Source organism: Manacus candei, unplaced genomic scaffold, assembly GCF_025592945.1.
Source record: "Manacus candei isolate 608988 ecotype Guabito, Panama unplaced genomic scaffold, ASM2559294v1 h1tg000023l, whole genome shotgun sequence".
Lineage (NCBI taxonomy): Eukaryota > Metazoa > Chordata > Aves > Passeriformes > Pipridae > Manacus > Manacus candei.
Genome location: NW_026138071.1, coordinates 8,211,304 through 8,228,477, shown reverse-complemented (window position 1 = coordinate 8,228,477; position 17,174 = coordinate 8,211,304). Strand labels below are relative to the sequence as shown.

At 40.4% G+C, this 17,174-nt stretch overlaps 1 protein-coding gene across 3 annotated transcripts in view; it reads left to right on the top strand.

Moving 5' to 3' along the window:
* LOC127471244 (secretory phospholipase A2 receptor-like) overlaps positions 1-17,174 on the top strand; it is a 104,339-nt gene that overhangs the window by 41,252 nt on the left and 45,913 nt on the right. Inside the window, exon 30 of one of the 3 annotated variants that reach the window (XM_051787993.1) lies at positions 9,797-10,081. The exons of the other annotated variants lie outside the window; for them this stretch is intronic. Within the exon in view, the coding sequence (XP_051643953.1) occupies positions 9,797-9,849 (53 nt within the window). The 3' untranslated portion in view covers positions 9,850-10,081. Of the gene's footprint in view, positions 1-9,796; positions 10,082-17,174 lie in introns of those variants that run through there. 3 annotated transcript variants of the gene reach the window in all.

Below are 17,174 nucleotides of genomic sequence, written 5' to 3'. Positions count from 1 at the left end.
TGTCCAAGAACTGGGTTCCCAGAGCCTGAATAGGCAAAGGAATGTTGCAGATTTGTCTACTGTGCTAACATCTTTCAATCTTCTTACTGAAAGGGAAGTGTTAAATCTTTTCATATCATTCGTTTGCTTGGGGTATGGAAAGGTATCCCCACCAGAGACAGGTACATTCAGGTCAATATATGACAGAGCCCTCTCTGCCAGATATTGGGGTTTGTCAAAACTTCATGTGCTGGTTTTTGCAGATGCCATTCCAGGAGAAAATTTACCTCCCGGTGCCTTTAGCAATCCTTGCAGCATGTCTCTGAGGCAATGCAGCTGTCACATCCCAGTTGGACGTGAGTCTGCAATGGGAACATATGTATGCTGGAAATGTCCAGCACGACTGGACAGAGCGAAAGGTTGTAGCACAAGGTTTTAAGTGGGCAACATGATTTCTCTGCAAAACCGTTCCTGGCTGTGCCACCCTGGGTGCAGTGCTGCCCTTCCTTATGCAGGGATTCTCCTTCCTCTACTGCCTTCATACACACACACTTTTTCAGCTGGGTCATGACAAGAGCAGAGCCATGGGGCTGTTTGAAATCTGGGCTGTGCAGTCCAGAGGAGCATAGGGGAAAAAAACAGGTTTTTGCATTTCTGTGAGACTTGACTAGCTCTGGTTCCCAGGGCACCTCTGCACAAATTCCCATCTAATTTAACCCCCTACTTTTTTTCTTTCATTATGGTGCCCCTCCCTCAGTGTGGTCACAGGCATCCTCAGTCTCTTGTAATAATAAACCCACTGTAATGAAATCCATGGCATACCCTTCCTCCAGGGCATTTATTTGGTTAAAAGCTAAATTGCACACATTCAGCAACAGGACTCTAAAATCCACAGCTCAAAAAAAAAAAAATCCACAAAAAAAAAGAGACCCGTGCTTGAGCTTTAATAATATTATAATATTTCCTCTGGTAACCAGTGGAATGTTGGCTCTAAACCCCTGCAGGCCAACGCTGATCTTTTACAATCTGGTGCAGCCCTGATGCAGATATGTGAGTAACCATCAGGAGCAAATCCACAGGCGTTCATGCTCTTCTGAGATGGAAAGAACTAAGGTTGGTCTTGATGCTTGGAAACACAGTCTCGGTTTGGCCAGTAGATGGTAGTGGTACACACAGAGATGAAAAAACGAGCTGTGCAAGATCAAAAATCACAGGGATTTGCTCTGGATCCTTTGGAAGTGTAGTCAAATGAGCAGCAAAACTCCCAAGTTGCAGGATGGCAGATGTCATTGCGGGTTTTTAGCCATGGCAACAAAGTTACAAAGCTGTGTTAAGATGTCTTTCCAAGTCCTTCTCAGCTACTTTAATGGATGCATTGAAGTGCTTGGAATGGGACAATCCAAGTCCTTACCTTGGTCAATGGGTTTTTGTTTTCCTTGGTGAGTAATGGGAAAATCCACTTGGGTTCCTGAGTATTAAGTAAATATCTTTCTGGTATGTTTTGGTTCTGATGCCTTTGATGGAAAGGTAATTCACTGAAAATACTCCAGCCATGTCTCTTTACTGATGAAAGGATTTATTTTAGTATTTTATTTCTTGACTGTATCAGTGCAGGCATATACTTACTCCTTTTCATGGGAAATGAAAAATTAAGCCACAGAAATGACAATTAGTAGACATTTTAGACATCCATTGCATAAATAATCATTCCACAGCACTGTTGAAAGCAGATTAATTTTCTCCTTCTCCCAGTTTATTCTGTAAGTCACTCAGAGCATGAGTTGCTGATCGCTTTCTATATCCATTATCTTTATGCAGGACGACCATGATTTGGATTCTGATCTTAGAAACTAAACCATAAGAAAGGGTACCAAGAACAATTTTGTAATAAAGCCTTGCTTTAAAGTCTTAGTTTTATAACACTGTTTCCTTACGCTGATGCGTTTCTAAGACTTTCCCAGTCCTCCTGTAATGAAGGCCATCCAGCCTCACTGGGTGGACTAGTAGAATGCAGTAGCTGGGTCAGTGTCTTAGAAAACACTGGAAAACAAAACTATCCCTGTATCTTTTCAGATTTTTATAGCTGAATGTTCATCCTCAGAAATTAGAAGTTTCCATTTATGTTGTGCAAAAACATCCTCGGTGGTTTTTCTTTAATTTTTTTTTAGTGAACACTGAAAATTATCCTGTCAAGTACGTTCCTCTTGTGAAGCTATTTATTCAGGTCATTTGTTCTAAAGCATGATCTTAGGCCTTTGATCCCAGCCATAACCTGATTAAATCTGCTTTACCACTTATTCCTGCCATAAGCCTTGTGTGCATTGTAAGTGAGAAGCCCCTGGAAAGCCCCTTCTGGAAGCCAGAAGCAAGCTTGAACAGAGCTGATAGAAGACAGACTCTACCTCGTCAGCAGCTTTGTGCTGCATGGCTTCACTTCCGCTGGGTTTGAGACACCATACCAGAGCTTGATGCTTCCAGGTTCCTTCAGGTATGCAAGCAGAATCCCTAACACTGGACATTGCCAATGAGCTGGAGTACACAGTTTTTTAATATAAAGTAAAAGAATATTCTAAGTCATGTAAGGTTTCATTTGTTACAGTCCCAGCACACCTTAATTTTGCTTCATCTCTACTAGTTTCATTTGCTGTTTCTCTTGTTGCAAGCAGGCTTACCTGTTATGTACCTGAAATCTGATACTACCTAAATGTTTGCATGACCTAGGCATTATATCTTTTAGTATTTAATATTCAAGATGTCAGAAGGATTCTTTTTGAAAAGGTAAAAAGGTAATGTTTCTGCTGCTGCATATTGTGTCCTGCTAGTCTTATGGGATGAAAATTATGTTGAGAGGCGAATTGAATTACTTTAAATATTGTTTCAAAAGCAAATATTGAAGATGGAATTGTGCATATGGGATATATCGTGGCTATAAAAGACATTAGGTACCATTAAGTTAAATGTGGAAATGTATTCGAACAGCTCTGGAAGGCTTTCCATCTGGAAAGAAGAGATTAATAGAACACCTACAGGAACAGTGGCTCCTTTACCTTTTAATACTTGTAGTATAAATAGCAGAGTGACTGTTCCCCACACATCATATCCAGGAAGGCAGCTGATGCAGCTTATATCCTTGGATGCTCCCAGAGTGCCTTGTCCCACTCACATACCACCTCTGGAACATGCACAACATGTGTTAGGATGTCCGAGTGTGGTTGAGTTATCCATGGCTGGGCTTCGCAAATGAAGATTTGGGAAGGGCTCTACCCACGTTTGTTGCAAGCGCATTGGTGGCTAAAAAGGCCAATACGAGACAGGCACATCCGGTTGCAAAAGGCACAGCAGAAAGACTCCTTAGATGGTATATTTTGCAAGGCACGATTCTTTCTGCGTTGTCTTTTCTCCTCAAGGGTGATCCTGTGTGCTTTCTCAAAAGCATCAGCAGCGTTATAGATGGTGTGTCTCCAGGCCTCCCGATTGGAGGCCAGAGTGGACCAGTTATGGTGGTCAATATAGCCAAGGCTGAGATGTTGTTTCAGGGAGTCCTTGTATCTTTTCTTTGGGGCTCCTCTCTTGCGGCAGCTGGTGGCAAGTTCACCATAAAGCAGGATCTTAGGGAGGTGGTGGTCCTTCATCCTGGAGACGTGCCCTTCCCAACGCAGCTGTGTTCTCAGCAACATGGCCTCGATACTTGTGACAGCTGCTTGTTCTAGAACAGATGTATTGGTCACATAATCTGACCAGTGGATGTTTAGGATTGTACGGAGGCAGCGTTGATGGAAGCGTTCTAGGAGACGCAGGTGGTGGCGGTAGATGATCAGATCCGTATAAGAGAGTAGACAGCACTATGGCTCTGTAAACACTGATCTTTGTACTTTTCTTCAGGTGTTTATTTTGCCAAACTCTTTTATGAAGCTTTCCAAAAGCACTCTATGCCTTTGCCAACCTGTTGTCTATCTCCCCGTCAATCTTACCATCTGAGGAGATGAGGCTGCCTAGGTAATTAAACTGCTGGACTGATTTGAGCTCTGATTCGCCAGTGGTGATATGGGGATGATGGGGGACTTCCTGAGGTGCAGGTTGATGGAGAATTTCTGTCTTCTTTAAACTGACTTCCAGCCCAAAGAACTCAGCAGCGTCTGCAAAGCAGGATGTTAAATGCTGCAGAGCTGCTTCTGTGTGGGCAACAAGGGCGGCGTCATCAGCATAAAGCAGCTCCTGAACAAGATGGTTTAAGGTCTTGGTGTGGGCCTTCAGTCACCTTAGGTTGAAAAGGCTTCCATCAGTACGATATCGAATGTAGGTACCGTCCTGATCCTCGAGGTCTGCCGTGGCTCTTTGGAGCATCGTGCTGAAAAAGACTGTGAACAGGGTAGGAGCGAGAACACAGCCTTGTTTCACACCATTCTTTATTAGAAAGGGTTCAGAAAGTGTGTTGCCATATCTGACTTGGCCGTGCTGATCCTCATGGAGTGAGATGATCATTTTAAGGAACTTGGTGGGACAACCTAAACATTCCAAAATCTGCCACAGACCTTTTCTGCTCACAGTATCGAAAGCCTTGGTGAGGTCGACAAAGGTTACATAAAGAAGGAAGAAAGACAATGTGGGCTCCTTTCCTTGTCCTTGACCATCCATCCTCCCTTGACCTTCCAGAATCTAGTCTGGGTTGATGACATAGCTTTAATTATTGCTATTTATATATAAATTTGCTTTTTTTTTGCCAGTTGAAAGACTGTAAAGTGAAAATTAGTGATTCTCAGCTGCTCTTACAGGCTGTTTGACCACTTGCTCTGATGTAGCACAAAGCAAACCCTCATGGAAGGAAAGATGAAAGGAAGAGCCGTTCACTGGTGAAAGCAAACATGTAAAGAGAACAGGCTTCAGTTTTTCTTGCTACTTGGGAAGACTATAACAAGAATTAAGTGACTGAACCACAGCAGGAAATATGTGATAGATAACTGTGGGATAGCTGGATAAGCAGCCAGTGCAAGTGGTAGGGTCACTTTCAATGGCAGTGTGCGCTGTTATGTTGGATAACTGTGATTTAGAAACAAATCAGTCCACCATGGTTTCTTCCTAACAGTACTGGATGGCCCTTTCAGCTCACCCTGGGTAAAGATGAGTAAGCCTTACCTGAAAATATTGGTGTGAATATGTTTGTGGCACTGCTGATGCATCATCCCACTGCCTTCTAGCCCAAACCTACCTTCCAGCTTCTTCCTGACCCACACAAGTGCTCAGCAACCAGAATTTAGGATCTCTGGACACAAATGCCATGCAACTGGGATATTTTTGTTTCTTTTATTCTCTCTTTATTTTTTTTTTGTTTTCCCCCTTGAAGTCCCAGACCTAGGAGATGGGATGCCTGATGATCTCTTTACTTGTGTAGTACTTTGAAGATGTCTCTGTGATGCATCTTTGAGTGGTCCAGTTGCCTCAGCAGGCCTGGAGCTGGGCCCCAGGTGGGGACAGCCTGTGGGGAGAAGCAGCAGTTCTACCTTCTATGCAGGAGCCAGCAATGTCCAAAACTCCCCTTTTCTTCCTCTTGTATAACATGTTAGTGGAAACAGCAACTTCCTGCATAGCAACTGCCTGGTTCAAAGCACTAGGATATGACTGACTGACAGGGCAGCTTTTGGCAGGCTTACAAATATCTGTTCCTAGCTCCATGTGGATCTGCTGAAGTATATCTGTGGCCAAATCTAGTTCAAGAGCTGTGGGATAGACTGCAAAGCCCATGATGTTCAAAGCAAAGCCATAAGCTATGAGAAAGGGCAGGAATCGTTGATCCCAGTACTACTAGGATCATAAAATCATTAAAAATTTCCTTTTTTGAAATTTGATGCATTTAATCCATTTGGATAACAACAGCAAAATGAAGAAAATTATTTCTGACATGGACATTCTTCAGTGTTTCTGGAAAAGGTATTTAAACAGAGCCCTGACACAGTTAATAGGTTTTCTGTCTCCCTCTGGAGACATAGGAGCATTCATGGGATGCTGAAAAAAGCTGGAGCCCTAGAAAGCCCACATTGGAGCATGTTCCCAAATATAAGGACACCCAAAGCAGATGCAAAACTTAACTGAAGGTGCACAGTGCTATGTCGGTGCTAGCATTTTTTGTTTTTATGATCGCATTTTAAAGCAGTCATTCTTTTGATCCATGCTAACTGCTGGTAATGGAAAGAAAAATAAAGCTTACACAGAAAATAACAAAATTTTCTGACTGGAGGCCAAAACTTCACAAGAGAATACTGAAGCCTAATATGTTTTCTTTGACGTCTTTGTTTCTGATAGATGTTGACTGAATTCAGGAGGATGACGGCACTTTGAACAAAACCAGCTGGGGAAGTCAGTTTGCTAATTATTAACCCTGTAGGGAAGAGATTGGATTGGAAATGTGCATACAAAACATTCTGGGAAAATATAAAACCTAATGTAGATCTCTTTGGAAAAGAAATACTTAACACTGTGGCTTGTATTTTTAGGAGGAAGGGAGGAGACAATTTGTGATTTATGACCGAATTCATCAAGATGGGTAGCAATTCAGTCTTAGACTCCTTTTTCCCCTATAGTAGGATTTAGCAGTCCTGAGGCTGAAGTATAACATTAAGGAATTACTTTAGAAAATGAATAGAAGTTGTACATTTATTGTGATATAAATCATAGAGGGAGTGGGGGGAGACTGTTGTCAGCCTCTTGACCGCTTTGCAATAAGGAAAAGGGGGATTTTCAAAGCTGTTAAGCAGGAAAAAGCATTGAACTGCATACTGTGCCTTACAAAATATTATTCAGAAGCTACTGTGATAAATATTCATATACATAATATAAAATATAAACAAAAAGAAAACAAACAAAACAGTCTTTAGGCAGTAAGCTCTGATGTGACGTATTTATATCTCACTCTATCTGGATACTCGAATCCTTCCTCTAACCTAGCCAGAGATGACTATACAGTATGTGTAGGGGTTTTTTTCACCTATTTCAGGTGTTTTAGGAATAAAAGAAAAGAAGAGTTAGATATGGGCACTATACCAAAATCCAGTGCAATTCAGTGTTTAACTAGTGGCCAGTCCTAACTATAATTATAGCATGAAATGGAAACAGAACAAAAGAGAATAAAGGGGAAAAAATTCTAGTACAAAAAAACCCCAACCAAAGATGGGAGAAGAAATTTAGGAACAACTTTCATTATTTGCTTAACATTGGAGCTGTTTTCCTGCTTGACACAGTGGTTGCAGCACAGAAACATCAGCTGTTACAAGTAAGTGCCAAAATAGATGTAGTAGAATGCATTATTGTTTAAAACAAATAGGTCATATGGGATGCTGAACTGATTTTTTTTTCTGTCCCATAGTTCAGAGTGATGCCATTTTAGGTGTCAGATTGTTAGAGAAAAGTCTTATACTTAAACAAGCTTTTTAAAGTTAAACCACTTGACAATTAATTTAATATCAGAGTTGTGCGTATTTTTACCTTTTTAATGCTGTAGGTGGTGTTACATACCTAGCTGAAGTGCTATCCAGGAGGCAGTGTGGTAGCTAGCAAAGTACCTTCTGAACTTTTTCATTCTCTGACTATTTGCAACTCTCTTTAGTTGCTCTGATACAACTCATGTGTGCGTACTGACAACTGTTACGAATGAGGAACTGGAGTAATTATGAAGTGTGCATTTCCAGAATACTGCAACCATCCGCCATCCCTCCCAGGAACAATTTAAATTGCAACTGGTTGTGTAAAGTGAACACTTACAGTATTTTTGACAGAAAGCTAATTAAATTCAAGCAGAGTGACCACAAATGAGTCTCAGTATGTTACCACACGCTTCAAGATTAGAGGGGAAATCCACATGTTTGCACAAGAATTAATGCAAGAGGGACCCAACCCTGAGTGAAGTGTCAGCTGTGTGAGATGCCTTCACTTGTGGGTCCTGATGATCTCATCCTGCCAGTGTGAGGGAAAAAACCAAGCCTCCAACCAAGCAAACAAAACCAAGAGGTGGAGTATTGAGGATGTGTGGGCATGCACTGCTATTTCATTGCTTAGGCAGTTACAATACTAATAAGTAGCCAAATGACATCAGAGGTCAATCACTGAGCCCATGAATTAAAAAGTATTTATTTGTCTATTTCAGAGAAAAAGAGGGCTAAGAGAAAGGAAAATTTGTGCATTTTACTGTTGTGCTGTTTGATGGCAGGTACAGGCAAAAGGATCTGCCCAATGCTGGGAGCTGGGGAGGTCCAGGCTTTGTTTCCCGGCTTCACCATCACTATGTTATCTTGGCCAACTCACCTGTTTTTTTGCTTTGAGTTTTCCATATATAAAATGGAGAGAAAAAAACTTACTCTCTGGCAGTCTTCTTGTGAGAATGATTGCCAAGTACCATGCAAGCTGCAAAAACAACACCTTGTTACTAAGGGGAAACCCCTTTGCAGGAACAGAAGTACCTAATTCCATCACTGTTTCCAGTGTGCTTCTGAGGCCAGACAGATACATGTTTTGCCAGAAAATTGTTGGTAAAATTTAATTTTCAAAGTTTTTTTTCCAACTAAACTTGAAGTAACTTTTGTTCTCAGTTCAGGCTAATCACAGTAACAGGAAGGGGCTGAAATGACACAGTAAAGAAATGGATAAACCAAATCTATTTTCAGTTACATGTTGGGTTAAAAATGTGAGATTACCATCCCATGCTTGTTTCATTACAGTGTTATTATGGTGTTATATTACAGCATTAGCAATCTTTCAAAATCCATGGTATTGTTTATAAAAATGAACTAATTGAAGGCAACTTCTGTTTAAAGGGATCTCTAGCACTATTTGTGTTTGCTCATACTTTCTTTTTATGTCCAACGCTTGTGTTTAAATTTGTTTTGTTAGAATAATAAAATATGCTCTGACTTGGAGTCTTCGCTAACCTTTGCTTTTAAAGTCAAGACTCTTGGCTTCCTTTTTACTTGTTCCTAATTTGCCATGTCTGTCACGTCCTCTCTGGCAGGGCTTGTGGCTATAAAAATGTGTGGGAGTAAAGGTTAAAGATAAATGCTAGGTTTAACAAATATGGTTATTCTTGCTCTATGGATATGCTTCCAAAGTTAGTGGTTGGTTCATCTTATTTTTAAGGTAGGATCACATTCCATGTCTGTGCCTGAGTTAAAGTTAAAATCAATATACTTTTAGCACCTTGTCTCCCTGAAGACTTTGGTTTGTCAGCTCAAGGGTTGGATTCATAAAGGGAAAACAGTTTAGCTGTCGGACTTTATACCAATAAGTAAACATTCAACAGGTCACCATGAGGATATGAGTGAGACTGCTCCACTAGTAGCAGTACTTGTTTGTGGGACACAGAAGAGAGATACATAAATTCCACTTTGTGCTCTAATAAATATTTCAGTGCTTTGAATAAAGTGCATCAGCTCCAAAAGGAAACACTGATCACTCACTTTAGCCTGGTAGTTATTGAATTAATCTGGATCAATTTAGGTTCAGATTCGTCCTAGAAAAAGGGATTGAATTTGAGTCTGTCATAGCAAAGATGTTCAAACTGTCATGTATTTCTTAAAAAGGGCACAACAGCATCTTTTCTTTCTCTATCTGGGAACTTTCCTAGGGGAACAGTGCTTTGACACAGTTTAGAGAAAAGTGAGGACATGAATAGCTCTGCACTGTTCAGACTTCTGCAAGTGTTTTGGCAGCAAAAGGAAGACTAGAGAAAATGTGAGCCTGGTGCTGAGTAGGGTGGTGGTAACACAGGATGTGGAAAAGTCAGAGGTACTCAATTCCTTCTTCATCTATCTTTACCAGTAAGATTTGTTTTCAGGAATCCCAGGCCCCTGGAGACCAGTGGGAGCATCTGGAGCAATGAAGATTTAGCCTCTGTAGAGAAGATTGAAACATTTAAACAAGCTGGACACAAACAAGTCCATGGGACCCAGTGGGCTGCATCCACTACTACAGGCCAGTCAGCATTATCTCAATACCCAGGAAAGTTTTGGAGCAAATCATTCTGGAAACCATTTCAAAATATATTAAGAACATGAAGATGATTGGGAGTCATCAGTATGGATACATGAAGGGGAAAACCATGCCTGACCAATCTGATAGCCTTCTATGATGAAATCACTAGCTTGGTGGATGGAGAGAGAGCAGAGGATGTTAATTATCTTAACTTTAACAGGGCTTTCATCACTGGCTGTATCCTTATTAACCAACTGCTGACTAGACAAGTAGATAATGAAGTAGATTGAAAACTGGCTGAAATGCCAGGCTCAAGAGATTATAATCAGTGGCACAAAATTCAGCTAGAGGCCAGTCACTAATGGTATACTCCTGAGATCAATGCTGGGACCAATATTGTTGAACACCCTCATTAATGATCCTGAATAATGGAACAGAGTGCACCCTCAGCAAGTTTGCAGACAGTTGAAGACTAGGAGGAGTAGCTGATACACCAGATGGTTGTGCTGCCATTCAGGAGGATCTTGGCAAGCTGGATAAATCAGTCAAAAGGAATTTCATGGAATTTAACAAAGAGAAATGCCAAATCCAGCACATGTTGAGTAATGCCCCCTCACCACCACCACCACATTAGTAGGGGCTGAGGACCTACTGGCTGTGAAGTAGCTTTACAGAAAAGGACCTGGGAGCCCTGGTGAACACCAGCTTGAACATGTGCCAGCAGTGTGCCCTTGTGGCAAAGGTGGCCAACAGTATCCTGGACTGCACTAGGAGGAGCATTACCAGCAGGCTGAGGTGGGTGATCATTTTCCTCTACTCAGCATTAAGACACATTTGGAGTGCTGGATCTAGTTATGGAGTTCCCAGTGCAGGAAAGATATGGTTTTACTGGACTGAATCCAGCAAAAAGTCACAAAGAGGATTATGGGACTGGAGTGTTTGTCATGTGAGGAGTGGCTGGGAGCTAGAGGAGAGAAGGCTCAGGGAGATCTTATCAGTGGATCTAAATATCTAAAGTTGGGGAGAGTAAAGAAGACGAAACTAGACTCTACTCAGTAGCATTCAGGGAAGGAACAAGAGGCAATAGGCACAAACTGACCTACAGGAAATTTTTTTTTAAACAGAAGAAAAAGGTGGGTTTTTTTTAATTTGGTGTCTATCAAACACTGGAACAGATTGTCCAGAGAGGTTGAGGAGTCCCCATCTGTGGTGATACTCAAAATGCAACATCGATCAGCCCTGGGCAATCTGCTCTAGTTGACTCTGCTCTAAGCAAGAGGGTGTGGTGCACTAAGCGATCTCTACAGATCCTGTGATTCTTTGACTTAGTTGCTTCAGTTCAACAGCATCTGAATATTTCTTCCAGGTTCACTGTTTATAAAGAGTTTTCTAATGTTTCCAAAGTTTTCACATGCTGATGGGACTAAAATTATGGTCCACAGGTTCCTGTGGGGGGAATTTAAATACTGCCCATGATAGATCCAGCCCAGGTTATTTCTTAAGAAACTTACAGACTTCATAGAATGAAGTGCTGCTGTTTAATAGAATATATATAAAAATTGATGGTTTAGTACTGTGGGCATATTATTGCCTCAAAAAATGTAGATGCACTCCTTAAAGTAATAGGACTATATAAGTAAGCATCAATTAAATAGATAGCTAACTACAACTCTACACGCACTTCATTACTACAACCTCCTGTTCATTTTTTTTAAGAATTTTGTGATTTATTTAGATACATTGATAATTAAGACATATACAAATCAAAGAGTGATAATAGTACTGTTTAGGTATTTTACTGGTTTTACAGTGTTACTACCTTTTTTTTTTTGACATTTAAAAATATAACTAAAGATGCTCATGCAGCATTGTTAAATATGTCTTCCATAAGCTACCATAAAGAGCAGACTTAGTCCTTGAGAGCCTCAACAAAAGAAAGAGAGTGGGCTTTGATTTTTCAAAACAGGAACAGGTTCAGCTTGGACGTGACTAATGATCTCCACAATAGAAGTATGTCACACGCAGAGGTGATCTCTGAAGTGACCAAATCATGAAGCCTTTATAGCTTAAAATCTACTCAGAAGTTTTGCCGAGAAGCTTATTAATGGTTAGTGTGCATGCAGAGCACTGCAGATCTGAGTCATAAGGGGTCTGTGCTGCTCTGTGCTATCTTCGTCTTTCACATCCCTCCTCGTGTATTCTGTGTCAAGCACATGAAACCAGCTCACCAGCAGTGATGAAAAGCTGATAGCAATACTCTCATAGTCTCTCCCTAATTTACCTGTGGTGTCAAGCACAGAGAGAAGTTCTATAAACTCATTTATATGCACTGTCCACCCACAAACTTTATCTCAAGTTGTGTGAGTGTTGAGTCACAGACAGGTAGTTCTTGTTCATGTAAGCTGTGGGTAATAACAAAAGCTATTTCAATCTCACTCACAGAAATGATGAGTAAGGTACAAATACAACAAAGCCCCCTCACATCAATAGAAAAATCCAAATAGCAAGTTCCAGTGAGGAGTGCCTGCTGATTTGTTCACCCAGTAAGAGCTTTCATCCGGATTAAAAAACAACTGGTGGAGCATATCAGCCAGATCACTCATCTGTGTGCTTGCTGACCTCATCAAAAACCTCTCTAGGTGCCTAGATGGTAAATACTACATTTAGAGAAGATGCGTTGGCACTATCCAAATATATCATATTTATCCAGGTGCAGACAAATTCTATCCTTTATTGCAGTTTCTACTGCTTTGCCTGGCACAGATATTAGGCTTGCCAGCCTTTATTATTGTTCATACTATTGCCTCTTTCCCGCCCTGGAATTTTTTTTAGAGATTGGTGTCACATTGCCACCCTCCAGACTCCAATCACATAGAAAGTATGAAGAGAAAGGTAGGCCCATGAGTAGATTTGCTCTTTCTCAGTGTTCAGCTCTCCCTTAGAAAGCTCAGATGCCTGAGGATTTTTTACTCTGCCTGCCTTGGATTATAGCCTTTCCCGGTTAGCACTCTTTGAGGAAAAGTCTCTGCTGACTCTCAAAAAGAAAGGTTCAAGTATGGGGATCATCTGCTTATTCCAGTGAACACATGCAAATACATCATTTAGCTTCCCTGGAAATGTTTTGGCCTCTCCTCTTTTTTTACTCTGCATTGTCATCGATCTGTTAGACTCCAGTGCGCTTCTTGGTCTTGATGTGTCTAAGGAAAGATTTAATATTAGCTTGGATTCCTTTTGCTAGTTGCTGCTCAGACTTTTTTATTGTTCTTTACCTCTGTTTTTCTTTAACATGTTGGTTTATGATCCTTTCTGTGTTTTTGCATTTGGATAAGACTTAAATCTTTTATTTCTAATAATCTACCCTGTGATGAGACTACTGGTGCCCACTTTCTGTTGCAAGTTCTGAAGACTTTAGTAGATGGCATACACTGATGCTGTGCTGTGCATCCTTCAGGAAGTTCAGCTCTACCTTTAAGAATTTGCTGTTCCTAGCAGCTCTTTTTTGTTTCCTCTTCACAAGCTTTCTCATTGCTATCTCTGTTCCGTTTGAAACTGGGTGCAACTGCTGTGATGCATGGCCTTTGTCAAGCCTGTGGGAATTTTTAATGTAAACACAGGAACAGAAACCATGAGCTGAAGATGTAGGTCAAGATCTTGCACATAAATAAGGACCAGACAAGGGGCTGCATCTCTTCTGTGGCTTCCCTGTCCTACTGCTCTGTGAAGCAGTATTGATGGAGTCTAATGTAGTCTGCATTACACAAAAATGCTGCAGTGTCCAGACAAGGGGGCATTACCTGAAGTACAGTGTTGACTGTATTTCCCACCCTCTTTGCCCATTTGATCTCTCTCAGCATACCCTCTCTGGCCTTCTGGTCAGGCAGGCAGTCTGCAGAATCAGGACTACATTTGCTTAAAGCTGACATTTTAGTCCACTGGCATTCTGTGTCACCTGCTGGGTTCCTATTTTGTTAATTTAATTACAAGATCTCAGTAATAAATTTCATTACCTCATCAGCACCAGAGGTGACTCTTACCTTTCCTGTATATTTTATATTCTGGTTCTGCTATGTCCTGCACGTGTGTAGCATGTCTTTATGTAAGACTAGACACTTGATTTCCCTCCACTTATTCATTGGATTTTTAGCATTTGTATTAGAAGTATGTGTTGTTCCAGTGTTTGTTCCCTCCTTCATCTCCCATTGGAAAGGCATTTTCCTTATTTTCCATTCCTCTCTCTGGCCTCTCCTGCACTCAGAAAGACACAATTTCTAAGCCTTTGCTGATGGCATATTGAACTGTGTGTTCCCCACACCTGCTGCTTTCCAGTGTATACCTTAATCAATCGCAACCTTTAAATGCCATCAGCTTAGCCCTTAGTGAGTCCACACTTCCCATACAGGCTCTTTTTATCTCAAAAGTGCTTCCAAGTTCAGATCAATCTGGATTTTCGTTCTTTAAACCATCCTCTCATGTACATATTGAAAGTTTGCCCTTTTTGGTCAAACATAAGGTAGTGGGGGCATTTTGGAGAGTGCCATTTGACTTGGATGAATTTTAGCTCCAAAAAATGTGAGACACAAAACTATGGGCTCTTCCCCAGCACTTTTAGGGAATTGTTCTGCTTCATATGTCTCAAAAAGTTAAGAAAAGCTTTTTAATTTAAAATTAGAAGGTCTTCCTTCTGAATTATTTTGTATTTGCTTAAAAAACATTTACCAAGTTATAACTGATTTTCTTTTAAAACATTCCTTCAAAGCATGTTTTTTGCAACAAATGTAATGTGGTACAAAATATCATCCGAGTTTCCAGCTCCCAATCATAATTTGAGTAAAAATCCCACACTGGTACAGTGACAACAGAAAACAGCTTTTGAGGAGATTGATCATATAAACTCTGCCAGTAGAGCAACTAAACTGAGGCACAATTTCTTTTAAAATTGCACAGTACAGGTGTCAGAGACCCCTTTTTAAAGTGCTACAAAAGAGTATCGTTTACCACTTTAAATTTTAAGTGGTTCTCTCAATGTTGAAGTACTGCTTATATTATTTTGTCGTTGTTCCAGGAACACACAGAGATCCCAGCAGGAGTCAAAGCCAAACCAACATCCAGAGAAAGACATTCCCCACTATCAGTAAAGATACAATGTGGATGTGCCCACACTCCTTTCTTTGTCTTATTTCTGAAGCCTGTTTCTAGTATTTCAGTGGGCCTTGTCTAATCTAAGTTTGAATATGCATCAGGGCAGAACCGGAGGCAGCGTTACAGAAGTTGCCACTGTCCCATTTGAGTAAAAAAGGAGGTTGGTATTAGAATAAAGGTAATTTTATTATTTCTGAAAGTTACCTACCATGTTTTGGGCAGTGGAAGAAACAGAACAGTCTCTCAAATAATAACATCTATATAACATCTAGCTATAATGCTGTAATAACATCTAGCCTATTTATTATGAATGGTGACACTTAAAAAGAGTCAAATGTAAGGGTCCCTAGCAATAATAAAAGCTTCAAATGCAATAAAACCCTCAAAACCTTGGAACTCATGCCAAAGATTCGTATAGATATTGTAGAAGAGATGTAAGAAATACATAAAAACTCAGCTGAGAGAGCATGTGATCTTAAGTTTACTGTGCAATACAACAGTTTCATAATGTGCTAAAAAGTTAAGCCGCTGCCACTGAAAGAGGAAATCTTGAGCAACAACAGAGAAAAAACATTTTTCTTTGTGTTCCCTTTTTACTAAAACCAAAACATTATTTAGTGTTGAAAATTTAGTAAGTCCTCAACATTTGTTAAAAAGGCAAGCCAGCAAATAAATTTAAATGTCCATGAAGAAAAGATTGTACAGGTGGAGTTAATGCAAAACTAAGCTGAAATTACTGCTTAAAGACCTCTCTGGATACGGCTTCTATCCAAATCAGTTGCTGGATGCTTTTCACCTCCTCTTTGAATTTTAGTGCCTTTTTCCATGATTATGCATGGAATAACTCAATCAGAGTAAACTTGTGTATCTCTCAAAAAATAATCCTTGGGCTTTTAGCTGTGCTTATGGTAAAAGTTGCAATTGTCCAGTTTTCTTTTCCATTAAACTCTGTTTAAACATGTCCAGGGCTGATATTTTAGATGATTAGTGGGCACTTTACTGAAACCAGAGTTGTGTTCTAATATTAAACTTAGCAGCAGGTAGCTGAAATCTTTGTCTGCTGGCTGCTTTGTGGGCATCATCACTTTCTTGGAGAGAGTCCTCTGCCTCAGGAAATAACTCTGCTCCTGTAACTCTTGTAAGCTGTCATTTTGCTGTTGAGTTTGGTTTGTTGTTTTTTTTCCTGTAAGGACTTAGGTATCGTAAGCACTAATGTTGCAAGGTGAAAAAAGTAATAGATAATTAGTGTTCGCTGTTCAGATGTCCCAGTTTCAAAGTCACTGCTGGGGGAAGCAGAGAAAAGCAGAAGTTGCCATCTCCAGAATCTCTTCCCGCTCTTGGAAGATGCTGGAGGTAACAACTTGTTGCTTTTCCAGCATTCCCTTTGTGCTCACTGGCACATATAGATGCACTCAACTTAGCCAGTAAAACTGGATTACTATGTGTTGATTGTAAAAGAAGGAGGAAGGTCGCTTATGCAAAGTACCTATTTCATGTGGTGAGCAGAAGAGAGATGGGGTGGAGATTTATGGATAGACAAGTGTTGACACTTTCTGCAGGTAATGCTATTGTTATAAACATATGGGCATAAAGGTAAAGAATTTTTCTGTTGATAAGCAACAAAGACTCCTGCTAGAAATACAAGGCTCTTAGTCATGATGTTGGCAACTCAAAAAGCTTTTTGACTGGAAAGGCAAAGTAGTCTGCTTGGAAGCAAAAGGCTGCTGTACATTACTGGCAGTTCTGTGGTTGGGTCTCTCTCATATCTGAAATTCTGTATTTTGTTATCTCTGCAGGCATAGTTGAAATTTGGTCAGCTCTGCTTTGAAGTGAGCTGTAAGTATTCATGAGGACATGATCATGTTTGTGACTTGCAATACAGAAATTGCTCACCAATTATGCTGTGAGTAATGCTGCTGTGAAGCTCACATTAAATTCAGAAGCTCATTGATAAAGCTAGGATAAATCTTTTAAGAAGTAGGCCTTGGCATTGTTATAATTTTGATAAGCTTTAGTAAAAAGCCACTTTTTCAATAACAGAAAATTGTATTAGAATTCCATGGGCTGGAATTCCATGGGCTTGACATACACCGAATTTCATT